This window comes from Diadema antillarum, unplaced genomic scaffold, assembly GCF_040938485.1.
Source record: "Diadema antillarum isolate AM-2024a unplaced genomic scaffold, OU_Dant_1.0 seq00002211_RagTag, whole genome shotgun sequence".
Classification (NCBI taxonomy): Eukaryota; Metazoa; Echinodermata; class Echinoidea; order Diadematoida; family Diadematidae; genus Diadema; species Diadema antillarum.
In genome coordinates, this window is record NW_027272845.1 from 405,891 (window position 1) to 432,225 (window position 26,335).

The 26,335-nt window shown below is 38.0% G+C and overlaps 1 protein-coding gene across 1 annotated transcript in view; it reads right to left on the reverse strand.

Annotated features, from left to right (window-relative positions):
* LOC139714257 (uncharacterized) overlaps positions 1 to 26,335 on the reverse strand; it is a gene marked incomplete at its 5' end in the record, with an annotated part of 135,579 nt that overhangs the window by 47,530 nt on the left and 61,714 nt on the right. Inside the window, one exon of the mRNA XM_071625972.1 lies at positions 18,295 to 18,417. Within this exon, the coding sequence (XP_071482073.1) occupies positions 18,295 to 18,417 (123 nt within the window). The remainder of the gene's footprint in view (positions 1 to 18,294; positions 18,418 to 26,335) is intronic.

The following is a 26,335-nucleotide window of genomic DNA, read 5'->3' on the forward strand; positions in this document are numbered from 1 at the left end:
CTGCTTGCCGACGGGAACGGCGTAACCCTGCGTGTCGGTGCAGGAGTATAGGCAGGCGATATCTTTTCTTAAAACGTGTCCCCTTTCTTTCTCTGTAAATATCTCGTTTGTAAATATATATATATATATATATATATATATATATATATATATATATATACATATATATATATTGTTATTATTATTATTTCTATTATTATTATTATTGTTATTAATAGATTTTGTAAATAATTAGAAGTATAGTGTAGGTTTTTATAATTGAATTTAAGTGTATATTTAAATTGAATATATTTTTTGGAGTAAATTGCCCACCCGGCACACCCGGCACACCCGGCGGAGAGCTCCACAAAACTAAAAGAACAACATCAGCATCGGTGGTACACAGGATGTGGTTGCTTAGGCGACGCTTTCTATTGTCCGGATGGGGATGAAGAAGGTTCTTTTATAACGTGAAACGTTCAGCGTAGCAAACTTAATCTCCTGAAAGTAGATAGCGGGAGTCCATTCAAAAAGAAACTGCCGCGTACTGTTGACGTGCTTGTACATTATACGAAAAAGCTATTCTTGCTTGTTGTGATGACTACACGCTGGCACAGCGGTATTCACACTGTTGCTGATCACTTGATGATCCGACAATTAACCTACATGTTGCATAATATTTTAAATGGGCCATTGGAAGTTTGACGGAAATGTGTATACATTGCTAACCATTCTCCTTTCGTCCGTGTATATGAATTCGTCAACATAGAATGAAATTTGAAGATTTGGCGCCTAATATATTTGAACCGAATTTTGGAATATGCTTCAGGTTCTCTTCCTGCAGATGTTAATCCCACAATGTCGATCAAATTATAAGACAGTTAATCTTTCTGAAGCGGTGGACACACAAAATTGTCATGTCAGTGATCATCCTAAGAATGATGTGTAAAGAAGACGAAGTTTAACCTTGCCTTTGGTTTTGTATTGTTTTACCACTTAAGTTGCAACATGCGAACACAAGGTTTTACTGTAAAACGAGGAATAATTGCGTGCATGATAATTTGCAAATTTCCCGAGAACCAAGAGATTAGCATGCAAGTGGAAGTTCTTGCCTACACTATCTATGCATTGAATGCCAGCGACAATAAGCATAATTATTATTTATGCCACGGATACTTTAATGATATTAAGAATCGCAAATCTTCAGTATTGCAGGGATGAACCATAAAAATCAAGCATAATCATGACTGTTTTATGCCAAATAACATTGTTTTTTTTTTTCTTTTTTTTGTTTGGGTGTTTTTGGTTTTCCTCTTTTTTTTGGGGGGGGGGGGGGCGAGGGCGCCGTGGCACGGTGGATATTTAAGCTTCACGACTCCCAGTCGAAGGACCCGAGTTCAATTCCCTCCCCGCAGCGATTACGTCCTATTCCGTCCTATAGCAACTCTATAATTATACGATAATAATGTCAGGCGGGCCCTCTGATAGCTATAGCACTGATAGCATTGAAGAGGCTACTCTAAATAGAGAAGACTTTTTTTGCAATTATCATCATTGTTATCCTTATTGTTATTATTATCATTATTGCGGGGTTGTTTTTTTTTTGGGGGGGAGGGTACTATTGCTACAATATCATTAGTCTTGCATGAATGCGGTTAGGATATGTTCTACCTCCTATCTCTTTGTAACATTCATCTATCATCTTCACAACAAATTTCAAGACATCATTATGTTTGTGTCATGTACTTCTGTAAAAGTGGATATTTTCGCGCGACTGATTTTTCGCGTTTGGCCGGGTAAGAAGAGATTCGCGTGTTTTTAATTCCGCGGAATGAAGACATCACGCACAGGAACATACAGCAAGCAAAAAATATTCACGTGCTTTTATTTTCATGCTAGTTTCTGGTTGCGCGAAATTCGCGAAAATTTCAACACCGCGAAAATTTCCACTTTTACAGGTAGTAACTAGTTAGTAGGGATATTCATTTCACTTTGAAATACTGCGATAGTAATTGACATAATCAGACGATGATTATTTTTTTTTTTAGTATGGCAGGAAGGGCTCATCGTGAATCCAAAACCCAAAGAGAAGTGCGATTTGAAATGGCTGAGATATAGGTGCCCGCCTTTTACAAGAATCGCTATGTTTCACTTTGTTTCTGGAAATCTCTACCATTTCAGAACCGATCTTCACCAAATGAAATTTGATTTCCTGTCAGAATTGTATGCTCTTTAATATTTCTTTCTTTTCAAAGTACGTTGTATCTGTAAAAAGGCTAATAGCTGAATCCTCATCTCAACCAATTATACTATTTCATGCTTAACACCTTGAATATGCTTCTCTGCCCCTCGAAAAAAAAAATGCGGACAGTTTATCAGCATGTAGCACATTGATTTGATGAAACTGCAATACTGAGGCTGTACTTTTTTACATGTGTAGATTAGTTTCGTTTTGATAGCAGCGGAATAGTGTGCAATGAAAGCCGACTTATGGATGTTAACATAATAAGTTATCGAGTCTTATACGATACACTGTTACCTCTATACAAATCTTTAATCATAATTTTGCGATTTTCGTCTTTTACGTTAACTTTCAGTATATATATATTATGTATCAAAATGGACATGCGCCATTTTAGATATTGAATAGAGTTATTCTTGACTTTAGATATCAAATAGAGTTATTCTTGACAACGGTTTGTTACATTAAACATATTCAAAGTGCTTTTTTTTTCAGTACCATGCATTATATCAAATGTCTAGTAAGTTTACAACTAAGAATTAGTATGCTTAGAATTGTACCATTGGCCCATTTTTATGCAAGAGCCAAATTTCCCTCTTTTTTGTACGCGGTGGACACCTCAGTGTCTATATAGAATATGAGAATGATGGTTATTTCAGGCTAGAGGGGCGCATCAATTTTGAACTTTGTGTTTGAAAGGCTATTGTCATCTTAAAGACGACTAATGATGTCGCTCAAATCGACTGGAGCAAGCCCTCTTATGATTCATGCTCGGATCTATAAAGACTTTATGGTCTAGACATTCCCAGTAGTATACGCGAAAGAGACGGGACGAAAAGCATCGGTGGTACACAGGATGTGGTTGCTTAGGCGACGCTTTCTATTGTCGGGATGGGGATGAAGAAGGTTCTTTTATTATGTGAAACGTTAAGCGCGTGGTCATCTTAATCTCCTGAAAGTAGCTAGTACAATATAGGAGTCCATTCAAAAAGTATACCATTGAATTGTATATCAGAGAGGCTTACAACCTGTTTCTTTTCTCGGACGAAACGCTAAAGCAGTCCTGCTTAGCGACGGCGTTCACGCTCCATCTCACGCACTACCATGAGAAGGAATAGCGATACCACGCATGATACATGAGAACATGTTTAAAAGGCGAGAAAACTAATGAAGTTTAAAGTTGACTTCTCCTTCCTCTTTCAATGAAAACAGAATAATTGAATAGATCTATTGAAGCGGATTGTCACTGCTGCGAACGATCGCCATAACATCGTTAGTCTTGCGAGCAAATCGAAATCCTAATACTTTTATTTTTGCCTGATAATATGAGTAGTAACCCTTTAAAGGACTCGTAAATTCGACGTTTCAAACAGTATAGTAAAACAATGAAATGTATTTCAAAAACATTTGGATGCGTTGGGTGCTAGCATTTAATAGCATCCATCTGCATTTTATTTTCCGTCCGTTCATTGCACACAGAAACGCAAGCAAACATTATACTGTGAATACGCTGTTATCGTATCATTATTAAAAGTGTATTCATTCTTCTTTTATTTTCAGCCTGCTTGAAGTAGTAGTCAAACCATGTGATCAGTTAGGCAGCCTATGTATAAAGATAGTCGTTACTCAATATTCGTTTGATTTGTTACTGTGTGGTTATGATTACGAACGTTGGTTATGAGTCCGAAACACTCGTTCATATTGAACTACATGTATAAAGGTCAAAGCTGTTTCGATAGTATAGCTCAAACGAGTTCAAAACGCAATCGAAATCATCAGAATGCTATCATAGGCGGAAATTATACCTGTGGAAAACTTGTATTAAATATAGGTCAATAAAGATTGCCATATCCAATCTCCGTAAAAGGTTTTGATTCATGCCATCCTCTGAGCATTTTGAGATATTTTGCTTGTGTTTTGATTATGTTACGATTTAGGTTTGAACTATGAAAATTGAAAGGTGTGGTTACCTCAACGATGTCGCAGTTCCATTAACCGTAATGCATGGTAAAGGGAATTCATGACTTAATAAGACTAATCCTTGCTAAATTGAAGATCAATTCTTTAAACCATCACTTATGTCTTGTAAATAGATACGTCTGTAATCATAACCAAAATGCCTTAGGAGACAAAAATCATCAAACGTTTATAAGCGTCATCCGACAAATTTAAAATTGACAATGCGAATGTATGATTGCCCCATTTGCATGTAGCTGTAAGCTATCTTTACGCTGAAGTTAACTTCCCTCCTTGAGAAAAAGAAAAAAAAAGTCGGGTTTTCGCCAGAGGTACTTATTAGGAAACGGTATAAAAACAATTATCAGGAGATAACCTATACAAACATGAAACAAACGCATATTCTGTTCGTTATATGCATGGATCTGTTTATTCGTTTGTTTGGTCATTATTTTAATGGCATTGATCTTGTTTTTTTTAATGGCATCGGTCTTGGTCGGGGGAAAGATAACAAAAAAAAAATGTATCACTCTGTTATCAGATCAGGATGATTGCGAGAAGGGTGTACATGATTCCCGCCTTTTTTTTTTATACAGGCAAACAATAAAAGCTTTGTATGCTATTATAAAAGCCTGGAGGCAAAAGGCAGTTTCAACGTTCAACTTATAGTAACCATAGTTTATCCAGGGCTCGACACTAACGGTGGCCCGGTGGCCCGGGGCCATCAAAAACACACATCGGGCCACCAAAATTTCAGAAATGAAGACTGGTGGCCTGATCGGGCCACCAAAAAAGGACGGATGTTTACCTTTGGGCCACCAAAAATAAAAGTTAGTGTGGAGCCCTGGTTTATAGGACATAAAGTAAGTTAGCGTCTCACTGACTGTGGTTCTTTTGTTTTGGCAAAACATGAACACAAAGGGGGTCTGAAATTTTTTTGTACATAGTACTTGTAGCAGACATTTATGCAGATTCTCCAACAACATCGCTCCATTACGTCACTTCCTGCTATCAATGGCGAAGAAAGGATGATGGCTGCTTGATTATCCATTCCTTGAGATTGCAGGAAGCTCACCTTTCTTGTGTGTGTGTTTCGTTATATTGTTCCGATTTCTCTCCCTGCCGGCAATAACTTATTCAATAAGTCTTTGGACTGGGAAAAGTACACATATATTCATTTGGCGAATTAGCGAATGAATTATTGCACGAATTGTCTTTGCGAAAAGGAAATTAACCTTGTATATTTCCAAAGATGAATTTTGAACAGCCTGTCACATAGTAGGGAACAGCTGATTATTATCATTATTTGAATGAATTATCTATTGATGAAGCCAATAACCTTTGTAAATGTACACTCGGAGAGCTGTCGTAAGTTCGCTATTGTGTTTTAGCTGTTATAAAATATCTCACATTATATATATGTATATATATATATATATATATATATATATATATACATATCGTACTTTGTGTCTACACTTTTCAAACGCCACTGTGCGTCATGCCAATCACCACTTCATGAAATGTGGGGCGTGTATATCGCCGATCAGAGTCTTGCTCAGCTCATCAGTATTGCGCAATTATTCTAAAGCCCTCGCCGCCGCACGCTCTATGCCTTTTGTCTTCAATGGGGTCAAGAGCAATGCTCATTAGCATCTTATGCTCTACAACGGAAGCGGAGTCTCGATCGGGCCAGCCTTTTGTCAAGGCCCTGTCGCTGTATGGTGAAGAAAGCCCAAATGTAGCTGAGTGGGGTTGCGCGCTGGCGCGGTCGGCTGGGCTCGCTTCGCTCGCCCATTACAGCGAGAGGGCCTTGACAAAAGGCTACGATCGGGCAAGAACAATAGGTGCAAAGCGCACCGTAAAGTCGATGGTTGGAAAAAAAAAATTGTAACGGAAAAAAAAAATGTCTCAAAGCAACCGTGATTTCGGACACTTTTACTAATTTTTCACACTGAAATTTTCTGAACAGATAAATAAAACACCAAGGAATCATTATCCGTCATAAAATAACTTCCCTATTTGACCCGAGTAGTGTATCCCCTTCATCTCTGGCTCATTACAGGAAAACTCCACGTGCGACATAGTACTCATTGTGAGAGAGCGCCACACCGAATAGACGTCACCTAATAGGTTGCAGCGTGAAAAGTTTAAACTTCTTTAGACGAGCATGGGATCATTTTCTTTCTTTCTTTCTTTCTTTCTTTCTTTCTTTCTTTCTTTCTTTCTTTCTTTCTTTCTCTACATATGTAAAATAAAGAGAATATGTGCGGAATCAAACACAAAATCCTTACGTTTTGTTTTCCCGTTACCCGACTATTGCAATAATGTCGAAAGATAACTTTACAACGAGAAATGACAGTGTTTGAGACAGAAAAAACAACAACAAAAAACGGGAAATAAAGATTTGTTGGATTTTGTTTTCATCACTGGGTAATACTGTTCCGTAGAATCTTTGGTTAGAGGGATTTAGCATTGCGTGCTGGCCAACGCGGCTCTAGGTGAAAGTCAGGGGATCGCGGTGATCGAACAGCAATTACTCGTTTACCTTCCTGTATATCAAAACATTCTTTGAACTACTGCGTATTGAAAGTAACGTGTAAAGGATAGAGAAAAAGACAGTTTGTTTTGAACAAAACAAGCACAAGTGTGATGATGGCACAATACCAATATACACACTGTCTCGAATAAAGAGAATCAGGCGCTAGTGTGGGGCCTATTTTCATACCCATGGGAACTTATCAAATTAAACAAGTACCAACTTGCACCAAAATGACGAGAACGCTAAATATAGAATTTCCGATCACCTTCGTAAATTTGAACCGAACCCGTTATCGCGAATTAGGGCAAATTGCATGACATCGATCAAAACAACTCGTGACTATATCTGTTCGATCTGAAATTGAAATAAGCCTCCTACACTCTTAAAAAGAAAAGGGTAAATCAACATTTAAAAGGGCTGAGGAGTGACAACGTTTTTAAGGTAATGTTGCATTCACCCTATCTATCCAGCTGAATCCAACGTTAGATGTGCTAGATACAGCTAGAAAAAGGGTGAATACAACATTTTGAAAACGCTGTCGCTCCTCGCCCCTTTTAAAACGCTGTTTTACCCTTTTCTTTTTAAGAGAGTAATGCTATACGTGTTTTGGTTGAGCAACCGCCTCGACAGACCAACGGACATTATGCGCAATATGTAATCATACAGCCAATTTCACTTTCAGATTGTGTACGTGGCGGTCGTCGCAAAGCGAATAACTTTGGAGCTGTATTTCTTTATTTATTTATCTATCTGTTTATGGCATTCAGTTACACCTTCCATTCAATCCTAGATTGGAACTACTTTCTCGATGTTTTCCTCTCTATCTGTCTTTCGGTATATGCAATGCTGAATTTCGTGTAGGCTATTTTCTGCTATTACTTTTCGAACAAGAATCCGCCTTAGGGCTGGGTTCCACTGCCGATCAAATCTGCATGTTATGATCTATAGTCCGACAGAGTGTTAAAAAATATCGTGTATAGGAGGAAGCCAAAACCAATGTCGATCAAGGTAGATCGATCACATCCAGATCGATTCCGATCGCGTCCTTGTCGACAGAATAGAGTCAAACTTTCGTTTTATAGGCCTATACTGATGGTATTACGCGTGCATTGATACATAATAAAAGCATTTCCTTCCTTTGTACGTTAGCGTGGGGACGATTAGTGAAGTTCACCACGATAATAATGAAAGGCTTGACCGTCAAAACAAAGATGACCCTTTCCCAGGAACAATGAAAGCAGTGTCCAGCTGTCTTGAAAGACACCATCCCGGCGGAACAATACAAGAAGAATCGAATAAGACACGCTGATTCAACAACACACACAACGAGACTCGTTTTAGACACAGCTCGCAGAGGGTGCGCTCGCTTGTGAGTTGGGGTATCCCTCTTGCCAACTAGCTAAGAAATCATGTAAGCCATTTTGATAGTGTAAAATTTGTATGAATTTTGCATACTAATTTTGGTGCAAACACCACACATCACGAACAGCTTCTTAGTGTAACTGATTAGGCCTATGATAACACAAGCAGTTGTATGGGCATAGTATTCGCGCTGTTACGTCACTGATAGGCAATCACGGGACGGATACACTGATTTGGTCTATCAACAAACATCAATTAGAAAAGCTATCTTTTTCGATTCTCTGATTAGATAGAATGATGTGGAATCGGGTTCTTTAGTGTGATCACTGTAAAGGTAAGATTATATGCCTAACTAAGACTTGACTCATTTCAAAAGAGCGCATACCCTTATGTGATCCCCAAAATTCATAAAGAAAGGGGGAATGGAGTAGGGGATATAATAGGCTTTAACAACCATGCCAAATGGAGCAGCATCGCGCTGTCGACGATGCTTTTAACACATGTCCGAAATCATTAATTTTCCTTCAAAATATATGCAGCTGAGAGTGATCAATTTCACTAACATAAAAGTCTTAATCTCATTTCGTTCTGTCCCTTCTTCTTCATTAATAGAAACCATAATGATGAACGAGGATTGAAATCCTTAGGTTGTGGCATTTCTATTGCGTTTGACGGTTAAATTGCGGTATTGTGAAGGTTTCCAATTGACAGGACACATAATTCGCTGTAATTTAGATCAGCTGTAGAACGCAGGCATCCAATATTGATCATTATTTTAAGAAATATTTGTGAAAGATCGTGAAGATATCTTACGATACTCAAATTTACATAATCATACTACCAAATACCCAACGTCGAAGAGCTCTGCAAACTTCATAGTTGTGTTGATGATATTAAGCGATGGTCTCGCGATAATCATTTGAAATTGAATTCTGATAAATCAGAATTGTCAGGCGGGCTAGTTTTCTCACAAAAATGTATCTCCCAGTCCGTCAGAGATCTAGGAGTTATGGTAGATAAGCATCTGAACTTTAAAAAACAACAACAAACGAACAAATGAAATAACACACACATTAAGAACTCATGTCGTTCTGCTGCTTCAGGGGTATTTGTAAAAATACATTATTAATATCCGTAAGTTATCGGAGCAGTCTTCCAACGAACGTCTAATTCACGCATTTGTTACTTCTCATCTTGACTACTGCAATTTCCTTCTTGTTGGTCTCCCTGCTTCGAGTATTGCACCAAATTCAAAATTCAAAATACAGCTGCAAGGCTTGTAACCCTGACAAAAACATCTGACCAAATTACTCCAGTTATCCAATCCCTCCACTGGCTCCCCATACATCAACGTATCACCTTTAAAATCATCCTTATTGTTTACAAGATAAATATTATGGATTAATCTTACCTCCCTTCCGCTCCTCCACTTCAGCCTGTTCTCTCTCTTCTCTCCAATTATCACGTGGTCCCGCACATACCCGCTATGGTGATATAGGACCTTTTCTGTATTTCCCCACCTCTTTGGAATAAACTCCCTCTCTATATTCGTATAGCTGAAAGTGTTGATATGTTCAAATCATTGTTGAAAACTTGTCTGCTTACTCAATCCTAATCTTGTTGTTGTTGTTGTTGCTGTTATGTACATAATGCTGTATCTTAATTATACCTCAATATTTTTAATGTATATATCGGGCATCCTTTCTCTTTATAAGATTATTGGTGCTGTTCGTTATTCCCAGGTTCGCTATTCCGAAGGGTCATTAATCTGAAACGCACAAATTTCCTATACCGAGGTTCGTTAATCCGAAAATGAAAAAGGGTTCGTTAATCCGAGCATTGCGTTATTCCGACGGTTCGTTATTCCGGAGATTCGTTAGATTGAAAATGAAATTCGGAATAACGAAGCTTCGGAAAAACGAATCTTCGGACTAAAGAGTCTTGTGAATAACGAACCTTCGGAATAATGAGCTGTTACCAAGATTATTGGTTGATGTGCGATGCGTTGTAATGTGCTGGATTGTAAGCAAAAGTAAATATGTTATTTTTTCTTAATTGATCAACTTCATGTACATTAAAGTGTAGAGAGTTATATACGCCTACGCATGATCATCTTGATCTCAGTGGCCTCAAAATATAATTTAGAAGACATCCCAGTGCAGCTGTAACAAATCTGTTAATCCAAAAATTACACAAAGGTTCGTCATTCAAAAAGGCGAATTATCTATCTATGCCGAAAAATAAACGTATGGCTCATCCTGCATGGTTTAGAAAATGTTACAAAATAAGGAGATGCAGTTGAAAATAAAACAAAATGACCGGATTTCACAGCACACTCACCCGAAAGAGGAATACGTATCACACACGAAACCGCTTTCATCAATATTGGAGCATTGTACTATACATGGTGAATGTACTATGCTTTGCGTAAATCCAGTTTCCGAACAAAAAAGCTATACTCTTGATAGCTTAGTCAGGGGAGCACAATTGACTGAAAAAAAATCACATCAATGAGATACTTCAACAGACTAAATAGAGAAATCACAGGCCTGCTTCTTAACTCTTTATGTGCCATGGTGGAAACACCCTGTGTGCCACGTTATTCTGAAACACAAAGGTAGTCATGCTTTGAGAAAGAATTCTGTTTTTCCAATTTGTATAACTTCTACAAATTTCTGTTAAGATGGGCGTAATAGTAGGCAAAGTTAAAGAGGAATGCCAAGCTTTGTTTCGATATAAATGTATGCCGACTCTATTTTCAATTTTTTTTTTTAATGACCAGTTGCTACATTACTATAAAGGCATGACTTTTGCACATTAAACCGTGACAGAAACATAGAATGTACGAGTAAATCTAGTTGGGAACATCGCTTGATAGTCGTTCACCACATAGAATGCAAGCCGTATACTGTTAGTATGAGAGGAACAAAAGCACGAGAAACGCTTTCATTGTGCCGCGGGATTAGCAGTAATTAGCGGTTTATTGATCCATCTTGGCGGCTTTGTTAGTTGAGCAGAATATGCGAAGTTGGCTCGCCGTCCACTGAGTCGGAGGTGCGAACGTGGCACATAAAGAGTTAAAGAGTTAGTATTGATATTATACACTCGATTTATTTAGTGCTCCACTGTGAATCGAGCGTGAAAATACAGTTTTGGTTATTACTGAAAGCAAAACAGAAGAACACTTCGAATCGCAGCGTTTATGATTATATCAGTATGCTTTACTTTAATGTAGCTTGTAGATACATGCATAGTACTTCCCGTGTCCGAGGCACTCGGATAGAGGTCATGAACTTCATGTCCAGTTTTATCATTTTTAGTATGTCAGTGTAGTTCATTCTTTTAATGCTAGATTTCATCAGCCCCCCCCCCCCCCCATGCTGAGTCTGATATATCAATACCCGCCTTCACGATGTGCAAAATAGCGCGTTACTGAACATGCTCCAATACTCGAGGTTTTTTTTTTTTTTTTTTCCAACTTCTCAGACAAAAGAGCGTACACGCGAGGATTGTACACTTTTTGGTTCAGACGCTCCAGCCACCCTCGGAAAGTTGAGGGTTTTTTTTTGCAACCGTTCACACGTACAGAAAATAACCCGCTAATTGCCAATGAAACTATTGTTCTTGTGCCTGACAGTGGTGTGGAGAGCACGCTGTTGTTAATGATGAGAATAAAAGAACTCAATCAAGTTTCTAAACCCGACCGTTCAAGTACTGTCGGGGCAAATACCGCGCTCATTCAGAAATATCAGCAAGATATCTGAGGTTATGCATCGCGCTACTGGTTCGCACTAAGTTTCTGTTGTGTGTGTGTGTGTGTGTGTGTGTGTGTGTGTGTGTCCACATGTGCAAAAGACTGGAGTTTGCTAAAGGGTAACAAAAATTGAGTTCTGGAACATGCTAATTTGTGTACGTGCGAACCCCCTATTACAGGTATGTTGTAAGACTTTTGTTGGACTTTCCTACAAAAGGAGGTTTGATTCTAGCCTGCTCGCTTGCTGTGTTCTATCATTTATTTTGCAGTAACGTGTCTGTTTGTATTGCTGGTATGCCATACGGAATATTGTACCATGAATCCACCTTCCTGGGGACCGTTTCATGAAACTTTTTGTCAGTGATTTACACTGACAACTGTTAAAAGCTACTGAAATCCTCCTTGCGTCTGATTGGCTGATGGCAAATTTGTCGGTGAAAACCTCCGACGAACTCGTTGATGAAACGCCCCCCCCCCCCCCCCCCCCCCCCCCCCCCCCCCCCCGTTGATCTACTTTGCGATTCGTTTGCTTTGTATACGCCCTTGAACGGGTGGCGGTTTTTTTCCTCTCTCTCTCTCTCTCTCTCATGTCATGATGATGATAGTCGTGTATTGAATGTTATAGGATATTGACTATAAAACTGATCTGAATAGCAATGGTGATGACAATTACTACTGCTGGCATAAGTGACAGCTAAATGAACAGATGTTTCCTTGTTCTGATTTCACCTCTCCCTCATTTCTCACTCTTGTTTGCCCCTCCCATGAATGATAAAAAACAACAACAACAACAAAAGACTTAACCGCACAGCAAGTCAGATAAATGCGTGCTGGCAACCAATAGACCTACGTGACACGTATCTTTTAGGTTGAAAATAACTTAATGGCCACGACAAATCATATCAGAGGAAATAATGGCAGAAGAAAAAAAAAACTGACAACCTTTCTAGTGTAAATTTCTGCGAAAACAGGTGGCCCAAAAAAAAAAAAAAAAATGCGCGCACTGCAACTATTTCAGGTTATAAGCAGTCTGTAAACCGACCGAACGGCATAATTCTATTAAAATGTCGCCTTATCTTGGCTTCTTTAACAGTAAAAAAAAAAACCACACGTTGAACAGTATTGGTGTATTACACATTAATGTTAACACCAAAACAAAACAAAGGGGTTATTCGTCGCTTCATACTTACAATCAAATCACGTGTCAAAAAAATAATAATGATATAAAAAAGGTCCCGAATGCCGAAGAAAATATCGCTTTCCTAGATGCCGCTGCAACAAGCTGAAGTTTATAGTGTAAGAGCTATACCTACCCAATTACACAACAGTAGGCCTACATAATATCATGGCAACATATATTGAAACTTCTTTCGATCTCACACTCATAAAATCTGCGTAACACTGCGTGTGAAAATTAGAATGAACATCACGGACATATCGACTGAGAAGTTCCTCTAAATACTTCTTCCCGACTTGGCGATCATCAAACAGTAAAAGACGTGACTATTAATTTATTTGTATCGAATGTAAACTGTTTACTGTAAACGAAAAAAAAAACTATACGGAGTGCCTCCTCCGTTTATTGTCTTTGCCGTAACCATGGAGCTACTACGAAACCAAACAAGAAGCACGCATGGACGGCGCGTTTCATTGAACTTGATAACCACGTGTTTCGCACTTCGGCACATATTGCACTGCGCGAAACGTAGCGATTACCGTACATGTGGCGGACATACTGACTTTGGTCAAGGAATGAAAATGGAATACATTAAGAAAAATATTATGATATTGAAATACCGACATCATGAAAATGTTTGGAAACAACGAATGATTATGGAGTATAGAAATGAAAATGCCAAACAAAGATTTTCATTCGCTCATAGGGAAGCTCTCTAGAAGAGATGAAAGCATCTCCCCTCCTATGGCAGTATAAGTTTCCCCAACAAGCTGAGGTTAGTGAGGTGTACACCAGGGCTCGACACTAACGGTGGCTCGGTGGACCGGGGCCACCAAAAACGCACGTCGGGCCACCAAAAAAAAGTCGGATGTTTGCCTTTACTTTTGGAAATGGACAGCGGTAACAGTCAACTCCGTATAAGATGCTAAAATAAATGTCAGATGTTGTTTTTATTTTTGGAAATGAACAACGGTAATATTCGACTCCGAACGGTACTAAAATAAATGTCGGATGTTTACTTATACCAAGGATGCTTATACTTTTCGATTTGAATAACGGTAAGATTCAGCTCCGTACGGTGCTAAAATTAATGTCAGAAATTCGATTTTGCGTTCGGAAATGAATAACAGTAATATTCGACTCCGTACGGTGATTAAATAAATATCGCATGTTTGCTTTGACGTTCGGAAATGACTACTAATGATATACAACTCCGTACGATGATAAAATAAATGCCGGGTATTTGCTTATGCGTTCGAAAGTAAATAGCAATAACATTCAGCTCTGAAAGATGTTAATATTAGTGTCGGAAATTTGCTTTGACGTTCGGAAATGAATAACAATGATATTGAACTCCGTACGATGATAAAATAAATGCCGGATGTTTTCTTTCAAGCTCTGGATTTGTGGAAAGATAATAATGTACGTTCATCACTTTTTTTTTCATGATTCATTCAAGAATTTCGGGAGTCTGACAACCATCGGATCTCGTTACGATGTTTTTGTATTGTTTACAGACAAGTATGGCAAACATGAGAGCAAGGCTTCATAGAAGATGAATTACCCTGGTGGCAATCATTGAACGACAATTTCAATTCAATGGGCAATCGTCGGGACCACTCGCGATGTTAGAAAAAATAAACACCTCAGCATCGAGCAATTTCTATTATTGAATGAGCAATCGTCGGGACGATGTGCGACGTTTCAAACTCATACCAAACGGTGATTTAAGTTCAATGGGCAAGCCTAGGGACGATGCGCGACGCTTTAACAATTACTAAACGCGTCTCTGACCAGTGATTCAAGTTGAATGGACAATCGTCGGGACGATAAGTGCGACGTTTGAACAATTATGGATTAACAAACTCGCCACGGAACGGTGATTTAAATTCAATGGTCAATCGTCGGGACGATGAGCGACGCGAAACCATCACCAAAACCTTTACAAAACGGTTAGTCAAGTTGAATACGCAGTCGTCTGGGACGATGTGCGACGTTTGAACAATCACTGAAACGCTTCGCCGATCGACAAAAGACCTCCTTAATTGATTAGTCGCGACGAAAAGAGACGACTTCGTTCCGACTCGTCGGAACCATCTTTTGTTGATATTTATAATGAGCCAAAAAGAGCGCAGTAATGAGCACATGAGGCCCAAAATTTGGATCGTCGGGGACGATTGGCGACGATCTTTTGTCTCATATCGTCGCGACGAAGATATCTCCCTAACACAGTTTTTCTGTTGTGCCTTATAAACAAGCCTATGCTTATTACAGCTTGTGGAGGTAATAAATACACTGCACAAATTTCAACCACAAGGTGGGGCTATTGCAATTCTGACTCTCAGTCTCAAATCACTTTCATATTTCTCTCTCTCTCTCCTTCCCTTTCCACCAAGTACCAATCAAAATACGATCACTTGTGCCAAGTGACATGGCCGGCGTTGCACAATTTGATATGCATGTACTTCGTTGGGCAAAATCAATGACCCCGGCCTCGCATGATTGCTCATGGAGAGGGGACTCGATTTTCCGACCAGAAACCACATTCAATATTGGAACAGGCGGGGCGGAGAAATAAGAGAGAAAATGAGAGAGAGAGAGAGTATGTGTGCTTGTGTATGTGTTCAAGGAAGATGCAGACATGGGACAAACACATACATGGTGACATAGACAGAAAGATAAGAGAAAGTCAAGAAAAATGCGAGGGAAAGTGGAAGAAACAAGAACAGGCAAAAAAAAAATACAGAAAAGAAAAAGAAAGAGCTAAGACTTTAAAGAATTGCATTATCAGCTATATGTACATACAGTGTACTCCCATATTATAATGAACACGGTAATAACCAAATTCTGGTTAAGATGAAGTAAGAATTCAGGCCGCAAGATTATGTATATGTAATTTTATCATTTACTGTAAAAGTGGATATTTTCGCGCAGCTAATTTTTCGCGATCGGCAGGGTAACAGGAGTTTCGCGTGTTTTTAATTCTGCGGAATCAACACATCAACTACTTGAACATACGGTGAGCAAAAATATTCGTGTGCTTTTATTTTCGCACTAGTTTCTGGTTGCGCGAAATGCGCGAAAATTTCAACACTGCAAAAATTTCCACTTTTATGATATCTGTTTGGTTATAACAGAATTTTGATATAACAAAGAAAACCGCCGGTCCCAAGGACTTCGTTATAATAGGAGTCCACTGTATCAGAAATTAAGATGAAATTGAAAATAAAGATTTAACATACATTAAAAAAAACATGCTCAAGAAATGGAAGATTAAGACTAAAACATTCATTACAAAAACTGAAAGAGAGGGCAGTGAGATTATTGATTTTACTTTATTTACCAAAGCGCCTCAAGCATTTAATCATAATCGTAAAGGCGCTTTAGAAATGTTGTTTTATTATTAATATTATTTTGTTAATCGAATAAAAGTTACAGTCAAATAATTCTTCATTTCCATGGAGTTACATGTCATACATGTGTGTAGGTGCAGCACTGCTACACTGATATTTTACTAGATGGCTGTGTTTAATATTTTTTCTTTAGTATATCTGCTTTTAATGTTAAACCACATTTGCTACTTCAAAAAAAAAAGCATTTGGTGGCTAGACTGGGAAAGAAAATCAAATGAATTGGTAAATCAGAGTTAGATAGAATGGGATAATGCTTTTGGTGTCAGCAGGAAAATTAGCCTGAATGGAGGAAATGATATGTATCATGTATTCAATATTCATTAAAGGAATGATCAGAGATATAAAAGACTCTGTCAATTGCAGAGCAGAACTGTACCATTATGTCAAAAAAAAAAATTACAACGGAACCTTCCACAATGATAACTTTAAAAATTGTGAATCAATCCAAATACAATTTCAGGGTATGAAACTATAATTTTTTGCTCACGTCTTGCAAAAAACCCAACCGATTTGCTTCAGTGGTCAAAGAGAAATGAGGATTTTTGTAGAGCATGTCAGGAATCCCTTCCCTCCAAGTTCTGTCCATTGTGTTTGACACACTAATATGCATAGCCAAGAGCATCCAAGTGCTAAACTTGGAAGAATCACATCCAAGACAAGCTTCACAACGATTCACATTTCTCTGTGACCACTTAATCAAACTGAATGGGGTTTTCTGCAAAATATAGGTATAAAAGATGTTATATTTTTAGACCCTGAAATAGCATTCAGACAGTTTAATCATATTGGAAGTTCTCAATGCTAAAATCCGATTGTATTTTTTTTTTTTTTTTTGGGGGGGGGGGGGGCATACTGTACAGATTGCACGGGATGATTAACCTGTTCCCAGCAAGATTATTAAAAACAAAGCACACACACACAAAAAGAGAAATCCCTCAAAGAGTCTACAGAGGATGCTGGAGGATACAACAACATCCATCCAGAATCACGATATGACCTGGAATCTGCAATTCCGATCTTATCAGGTTATCTACGCTTGTTGTCCAGCAACCTATATTAAGGGAAGGACTGACAACATCGTGACATTGTGTTTACACGGTGTAGCTGATGGGAGTTATTCGCTCTCAGAGATACATGTACATCACCTTTTCACCTTAAGGGATCATCCATTCAAGATCAATACACTTTCTTTTTCTTACCCAGCCAATACAACAGTGAAAGCATCTTTCAATCTTATGTTTTTTATTAATTTTCAACTCTCACACTGGCTGGAGGGAAATAGAGAGGAAAAAGGCAAACACACTAATTCCTGAAGTTGGGAATGGCCTTCTGTAATACATTCTAGATTTCAAGCCAATTTACAAACAAAATACTAAAATACAGAGTTTGAAAAGTACCAAATGATGCAAATAATTCAAATTCCGTATTTACTAACTTTTGCAAGACTGTTTCTTTCAACCCATACAGTGTAAAAAATAAATTAATTAATTAATTAAAAAACACAGGTTTTAGGTCAATATTATATCTTCTGGAATAATTTTCCTATCCAAGCTTTTCTTGGGCTTATAAAGCTTAAAGTTTTGTGGAAAAACAACAGGCAAACTCAAAAACAAAACAAAAAACTAGTTCTTTAAGACTTGCATAAAAGAGGGCAGGTATTAATTTGTGGGGAAACAGGTCTAAGAAATTTGTTAAAAGTTGCTGAAGACTATGATTACATCTTATTTCTACTATTAAACAATAAGAAAATTAATACAGATGCAGGAAAGCTGATGCAAGGCACAATCCCGGGATAAATCTTGTCAGACAAGGGGGAGAGGCTCATGGGATCATCTATGCAAATTAAGAGATGATGGGGTGTAAACTCACCGGTGTCGTCCTCACTCTCATCCTTCTTAGCTGGTGGTGGGAGGACATTGAGCTGGAGTGCATCCTGCCCACCATTCTCCTCCTCCTCCTCATCTGGCTGGAACAGGGGACTCTCTCCATTTTCTGCATCATAAGTAAACAAAATTTAAAGTATATCAGTTGAATTCAGAGCTATACTTCAAGGGGGCTTAATTGCATTTTAATGTCAGTCTTTTGCAGTTTCTGTGGTAGGTATTTGGAAGTAAAGTAAAGTGAGGCACATTATATGAACAGTCAATCTGTTTACAGCGGCCACTAGAGGGAGATGAAAAAAGTTACTATTGTAGGCAGGTGGATGCCTCATATAGGATCTTTACCATGGCTTTTCTCTTTGGGAGGGGGGGGGGGGATTTTTTTAGTGGCTGTATATGACAGGTAGCCACTAAAGACAGGTAGCTGCTAAGGCAGGTTTGACTGTGTATCACTTGACAGCTCAGATTCAAGGAAATTGAAGAAGCCAACATCAGGAACTCAACATCTGGTGATTTCATCCAGCTTTTGTGGTCATGTACACTGTTAACCACAAAGCTCTGACATCGAAGTGGGCTAGCTATTTCATCTTAACTGATGCCTACTTGAAGAGCAATTCATCAGCAGTAAGGCTTGTAAACATAGGGATGCAGCAATATTGTATATGTCTCACTGGTAACTAGGGTGGTAATATATACCATATGTACCACATACAATATACTATACACCATATACCATATACCATATATCATATACCATATAGCAAAAACCAAATACCATATACCTGCAGCCAAGTCAAATAAACATCCTTCCATTCTGCTCTGTCGCCTACATCCCTTCCTCTCCCATTCCCCTTGCCTTTCCTTGTGTTTTTTACCACTCATTTCTTTTCCTCCCTTATGTTTATTTCCCTCGTCCAATGATATTCATTCATATCTTCTTCTTTGAGTATATCTTTCTCTCCAATCTCTTCCTTCCTATAATCCCAGTCTACCACTGTCTTTCAATATTTCTCTGCTCCCACTTCTCTCCCTCTTCTTCTTCTTCTTCTTCACTCTCTCTCTCTCTATTAACATTTATCAATCCATCCATCTATCTACCTCTATCTGTTTTTCTATCTTCTTATCTATCCATCTGTTTCTATTTGTCTCTATCTTTCTGTATCTGCATATATTTTGTTTTCTCTATCTATCTGTCCACTTGTCTATCCTTCTCTCCCAAACTATATCTATTCCATCTCTTCATATACAGAATTTCTCTGCTTACACCAAGAATAGCTTTCTAATTCTATCTCAGCAAGTTCACTCCAGACTCTGGTGGTTCAAAGCTATCAGCCTGATTCTGAGACAGTCGACTGCTAAAATAGCTGCCATGCCCCCCGGTGATTACGCACCCCACTCGGTGAATTAACCAGCCAAGACAGTTGTCATGGCGGTTGCCATGGGGACAATGAGATGCAAGATTCTACCCAAGATGATTGATGCGTACAAAATCCACATTTTCCCTGAGGGGGCAAGCCATTTTGAATGCCTCCTTCACTTTATATCATTCTTCTGATGAACAGAACTATAAATGAACACTAAGCTTGTACTTATTAAATCAAATAATACACTAGTAAATATGTTGGTTTTTTTTAAGATTAAGGCTAATTTCTAAAGGGGAATTTTAGAGTAATGATGAAGGTTGAACTGAATATTTATGATTACTCAAAAAAGCAGTTTATTAAATTGACAATGGCATCAATTTGTCACTGCATTATTTGTATGTGTGTGATTGAAATTTGGTAGGCTCTTCACTATAGCACTCTGTGAATTGAATCAAATATGAGGTCATTAAATACTGGGAAGGGGATCAACTTTCTACAAGATGAAAGGGAGACAATATATAAAAAAAACAACAAGCAAGCATCAAAGACAACAATGTCCTGTAAAACCAGAAATGCATGAGCAAGTTTTTGTCTATGTACACTATATGCAATGAATGTCAGTGGCAATTTGTGGTAATTTCATCCCGCATATAAGGCCATCAGCTCCAATTTATGAAAATTTCATGCTGTGAAAATATCTTACTTTAAATTATCCTATCAAGTAGTGATACTATTTATAAGTGTGGAAGAGCTGAAGTTCACATTGGCGGCTAATGATCAGATGTAAATGAGATGGGTTTGTGGACAAGAATAGTACTGTGGTCAACTGACAGACTACGAATAATACCCGGACAGACAGAGTGTCTAAACCTCAAGCCTCCACAAGATCACATCTCATCCTTCAACAAGTAATCTCTGTCTGTCTGTCTGTCTGTCTGTCTGTCTGTCTGTCTGTCTGTCTGTTTGTCTCTCTTTCTGTCTCTCTCTTTCATTCTCTGTCTGTTTGCCTGCAAGTGGCTGTCTGTCTGTCTGTCTCTCTCTCTATATATATACATATACATGTATATATATGTAATGTACACTGTATAAGAGGAATACTGTATACGACAAACATTTTGCAAGGTTTTTACTTTCGAGAATTACGCGAGTTGCGTGCTATTTGCGAATTCAAAGGCATGCGAAAATATTGACTCTGATCCCGACGTTAATGTGACGTACATGCATACATTTTTCTGTGCAATAACATATCCCACTATCGCGAATTCACCCACTCGCGCCATTGTTGGGAAGTCCCTATTCCAAAATTAGACTAGTCATAAGTATGACATATATAGTATCATATTGAAAGGTAGTATATACTACAGCACAGACACATGCAGCAATGATGCCGAATAACAATATGGCCTCATGTTTGAGTGAGATATAAATATATCTATACACCATATATAGATATATATAGATATATATATTTACATTCCAAGCTATTCTGCTCATAGCCAGAAGGGGACAAAAAAAAAAAAAAGCCAGATGGAAGTGATGCTGGAGAGTCTCCACAAGAATCAAGTTACTGATTGAATCACAGCTTGGTTTAGTGGTGGGCGCCCTGTCTAAATATCACAGTGCAAGGCATTGTATGCCCTCTGCTATAAAAAGACAGGATACTCTATGGTGTCTCGGCGAAAAAAAAAATGTGGCTGCATCAATGCCACCTTCCTTCCCCCTTAAGTTCTATTTTAAAGCTCAGATGAAGCAACAATCTCTGAGACTTTCATGAAAAAGAAGAAAAAAGCAATCACTCCATGGATTATTCCCACAAAATTGGTTTTCTCCATTTCTCTGACCATGTATTATAAATAACAGGATTAGTGACTAGTCTTTTAAAAAAAAGAAAGGTAAAAGGTTTCCTAATGCAAAATTTATCTATAATCTAGCTGGAAACCCACTGAAGCATTTCTGTCCAGTGATCACATACAGCACAAAATCAGAACAAAGGCAAACAAGCGAATAACAACAACAAGGAGTTTATCGAGGTCCCCAATTATGCACCTCATAATCCTACCACGGGGGACAACATTTTAGAAGGCTGAATTGTGACATATTATTTAAAGGAATGGCAGATAATCACACATTCCACTGAAAAGTAGTAAACACTGCTGGACATAAGGACAGCAATGATGCAGAATAAGAATGCGGCCTCGTGTTTGAATAAGGTGACTGAAGCATATGAATAATTGGTCAGCAGTAGTCACTTCAGAGCATTCTTTATGAATGAAATAAGAATGAAGGCCAGTTAAAAACACAAACAAATAAACAAACATAGCATTATGCACAAAGTATACAAGCAAAAGTGGAAAATTGCTCAGAAACGTTTTAACTGTTTGGCTTACTCCCATCAACTATTGGAGCTTTCTTACACTGGTCAACTCACTAATAGTAATACTAGTATGAATTTTTTTTCTGTTAAGTAGTATGTACCACTGATTTGTATTCAATGCTATTAAAACTATCAATCTCAACCAACTTCATATTAAAATGACATTTGATGTTCTCTGCCTTGGAAGTAAAAAACAAAACAAAACAAAACAAACAAACAAACAAACAAACAACAAACAAAAAGCAACAAAGTAGTTTAGTGTTACATGGGCACGAGCCAAAGAGGAAATTTCTACGCATTAATAAAAAAGAAATTAGTGAAATCTAACTTGTAAAAAATGGCAGATGAGCATCAAATTAAGAAAAAAAGAAGATATATATGAGGCTACAGAAGTCCTGTTCAGTTGCCCATATCAGCAAGATCGTGGTACTCACATGGTTAGAACATTTAATACTTAATACAGGTTTGTTCCATTGCCCTTCAATTTTAAGGGGGAAAAAAACTAGCCCATGGTCCAGCTGATTTTAATATACAAAGAATAAAATTACACAAACAGAACAATGAAGGTTTCAGTCAGAAAAACAAAACAAAAACAAAAGTAATAAAATTTTAAAGTCTCACATGTTCTAAAGGGAACAGATATATTGGTCACAGTCATATATGCAGCTAGATGACATAGCACCACTGGTCTTGAATCTACCCGTGACAGGGATCCCAAGTAAATATGATTTCTTTGTTCTTACTGAGATGAAGTCAAGTTAAGATATCACATTCTGCATCCTAAGTTCTTCTATAGTTAGCACAAATTTAGCAACATTGATTTTGTGAAGGAGGAAGATTATAGTTGCTGAATGATTGACAAATACACAAATTAGTTTATAGATTCTCTTCAATGTGAAAACCATTACTTAGAGTAGTCAGGAAATAACATCACTTCCTTTGTACTAGGTGTTTCAAAAAACATTTCCCACTTTTGATTCTTAATAATTCATAAACTATATATCAAATAATACTGTCATTGATATGAGTGATAGCTGAATACTGTACAATTTGGTTGAAGGTGGTTTAAATATGAAAGCATAAATCAGTTTCATGAAATCCATGATTAATGTCACAGTTAGGTTCCAGATTTTCCTCTATTTTCAACCCTCTGTACAAAATTTCACTTTGCACAGGGGTCAATGGGTGTGTATGGGAGTGTGTGGTTAACACCCTGACAATGGTCCTGAACAATGGCCAGGGTTTGAATGCTTCATTATTTATTCATGAGAAATTCCACTGTCACAACTAGTCTTTATTCAGCCTCTGGCAGTATCTGTGTAAAGTCAAACACCTGCCGATACTGTCTTTGAGTCGCGACAGTGCTCTCCCTACTTCTGAAAACGAAATTACAATGAATACCGTCTGTTCTATCGTAAACATGGTGACAGGAAGCAAAGAAAACCAATTAGAGTATACACTTGTGTATATGGAGCCTTAAACAAATCTACTGTGAAACAATTCGCCCCAATGATAAATGCTGCTGAACTCTTTACCAAAAGTGATCTCTTTTTATCGAAAAAGTAAAAATTTGTCAGACTATTTAATTAGTAGACAGTTGTTTAAAAATGAGGAACTTTAGATCATCTATGCTTAATTATGTCCCAAATTTAGTGATATGTGAAGCAAACTTTGAAAATGATTGCCAGCTGGAATGAAATGTGGTGTTTGCAAGCACATGGAAACATGTGCTTACTTTTTCCACATGCATGCATTTTACCCTTTACCGTGCATGAATTCAGACTAGCAGTGCCCAGGGCAATCAACATGAATTATTGATTAAGCATTCATGTGCCCAGGAGCGCGAGACTGACGCCTAGTCAACAGATGGTTCAGGCATGTCCATTGTTTAGGGCCATTGTCAGCACACACTCACATACACATCATTGGTTTCTGTGTAAAGTTCGTTTTTGTACAGAGGGTTAAAATTTGACCAAAATCTGAAACCTTACTTCAAAATCAATCTTAGATTTAATGAAACTGATTTATGCTTTCACATTCAAATTACCTTCAACAAAATTGTACACTATTCAGCTATTACTCATATCAATGACAGTTTTATCGGATGAACAGTTTTAGAATTATTAATGATCAAAAGTGGGAAATGTTTTTTGAAACACCTAGTACATACTGTACATGTACAATCGACTGTTACTGACACCACTGTTTCATGGAAAAGATGTTTAAATTGGATCAAACAATTCCATAATTTTGTCACTGCTCTCCAAATCAAATGAAACTTTTACTTATCAATGTGTTGTGACTTTACTTCTTCTTCTTTTTTTCTCGCAAAGTCCTAGAGTGGAGAGTCCCTTTAAGCTCATTATTTGGAATCAGGGCATTTCATCAAAACAGATTCTCCTCTGCTGCATCCTCTCCTTCACATTCTTGATGGCATAATCTACCCACTCATCCATGAATTAGAGGTTTTCTTTCCAAAGACTGGCATACTGAAGTGAACAAAAAAAGAAAAGAAAAGAAAAAAACAGCCACCCACAGATACTCCAGATATCTGACGACCATTTCTGATCTAACATCATTTATCAATGTGAATAATGCTGCTGCTGCTTCAGTCCATATTGTGCGAGTCGGATTACTGCGGGCGTTCCGTCTTGGGTTGTTTACCGTGAGTGAGTGAGGTCATGCCAGCAATCTTAATGAGCAGCCTCACCAATTCTGAGGTAGTTGTAGGTCAATGCAAATGGCAATAGGGCAATTGTACTCGTGGCACTGCAAATGCATTTTCAGATGCAATACAAAAAGAATGTTGATGCCCGCAAGTATTCCCTTTCTATCCACATAAGTTTTTTTGGGGTTTATTTATTCCTGTTTCCTGGCTTAAGTCATTCACTTTTATAAACATCCACTAAGTACTCATTTCACATCTTAACGCACATGGCTTATTCAAAGGGAGCAGAAGGTTCTAAACCTATAAAGATTGAAGGAGTATAGTTTCCTGCTACTGAAATGTGTTTGTGTGTGGGTATGTATTTATATACTTATGTATATATGTATGGGTGTACGTATGTGTGTATGTATGTGTGTAGGTAGATAATGTGATTATATCTATGTATGAATGTATGTATGTATAAATGAATGTATGTACAAAAGTGTGTGTATGTATGCACGTATGTGTGTATCTGCATATTATGTATGAACATGTGCATGCATGTATGTATGTTATGCCAAGAATCTTCACCCTCTTCAATTTAATACTGTAAAGCACAATATTTTCGCGGCATGAAATTTTCGCGAATTGGAGCCGGCGGCCTTTTTTGCAGAATGAAATTTTCGCAAGTTGCCTCTAACATTTAATGAGTATAGTGTAAACAAGAACTTTCATGGGCATTTAAATTTTGCGAATCTTGGCTCTTGCAAAATTTGGGAAATGAAAATGCATGCAAACATTCCTCATTTTACAGTACACACATGCTAAAGAGGATAATGTATGGCAGGAAGGAATGCTGTACAAGAAACAGAGCTTTACTCATTTTCCTCCTAACTTACTCGCTTATTTTAATGATTGGGTGGGGTTCTAGTCCCCACTTTATGGGACAGTAGGCAAGATAGATCATATCATAATGAGGAAGGAACGTAAAGGGAATGGAGTCGACGCCTGTAATCTTGCAAGGTGGAATACCTCAGGAAACGACAGACAGCATTATTTGTTTATAACTCTCAGCATCGATGGCTTACTCTCTGAGGCTAGTGGCATGCATTTGAGAGTAAGGAAAAAGAGGAGAGAACAGATTACATGACATGATGCCAGATACGAAAATATAGAATAGAGAGAACTGACAGGTTCCTACAACTGAAATGGATGCCATAACATCAATACAGCACGAAGAAGTACAGGTGGGACTGACAAAGGAAGAAGAAAGCACTACGCACATCCCAAGTTTAGTTTCTATTCACAATTACAGTGCGGGTCTCACATCCACTCCTGCTGCATAGTTGGATGTTGATTGCATTTGCCCGCTATTGTGCACAACGCTGAATGTACGTGCGTCATCACCACTGCACGTTGCGTTGAAGTGTCTAGTCTTCTCTCTTCTGGAATCGTTATTGACAACCATTACTGGTGATGAATGGCTATAGGTTCCACTAAAAGTCTTTCAGGGTGTAGTACAACCTGCAAGACCTCCTTGTGACATGCTCATACACACATATGCTTTTGCAGAGTACATTGTTATGAGCATCATTCACGTAAGCACAGCATCCAAGCAGAGTTATTTGCATCAATACTGAGCGAG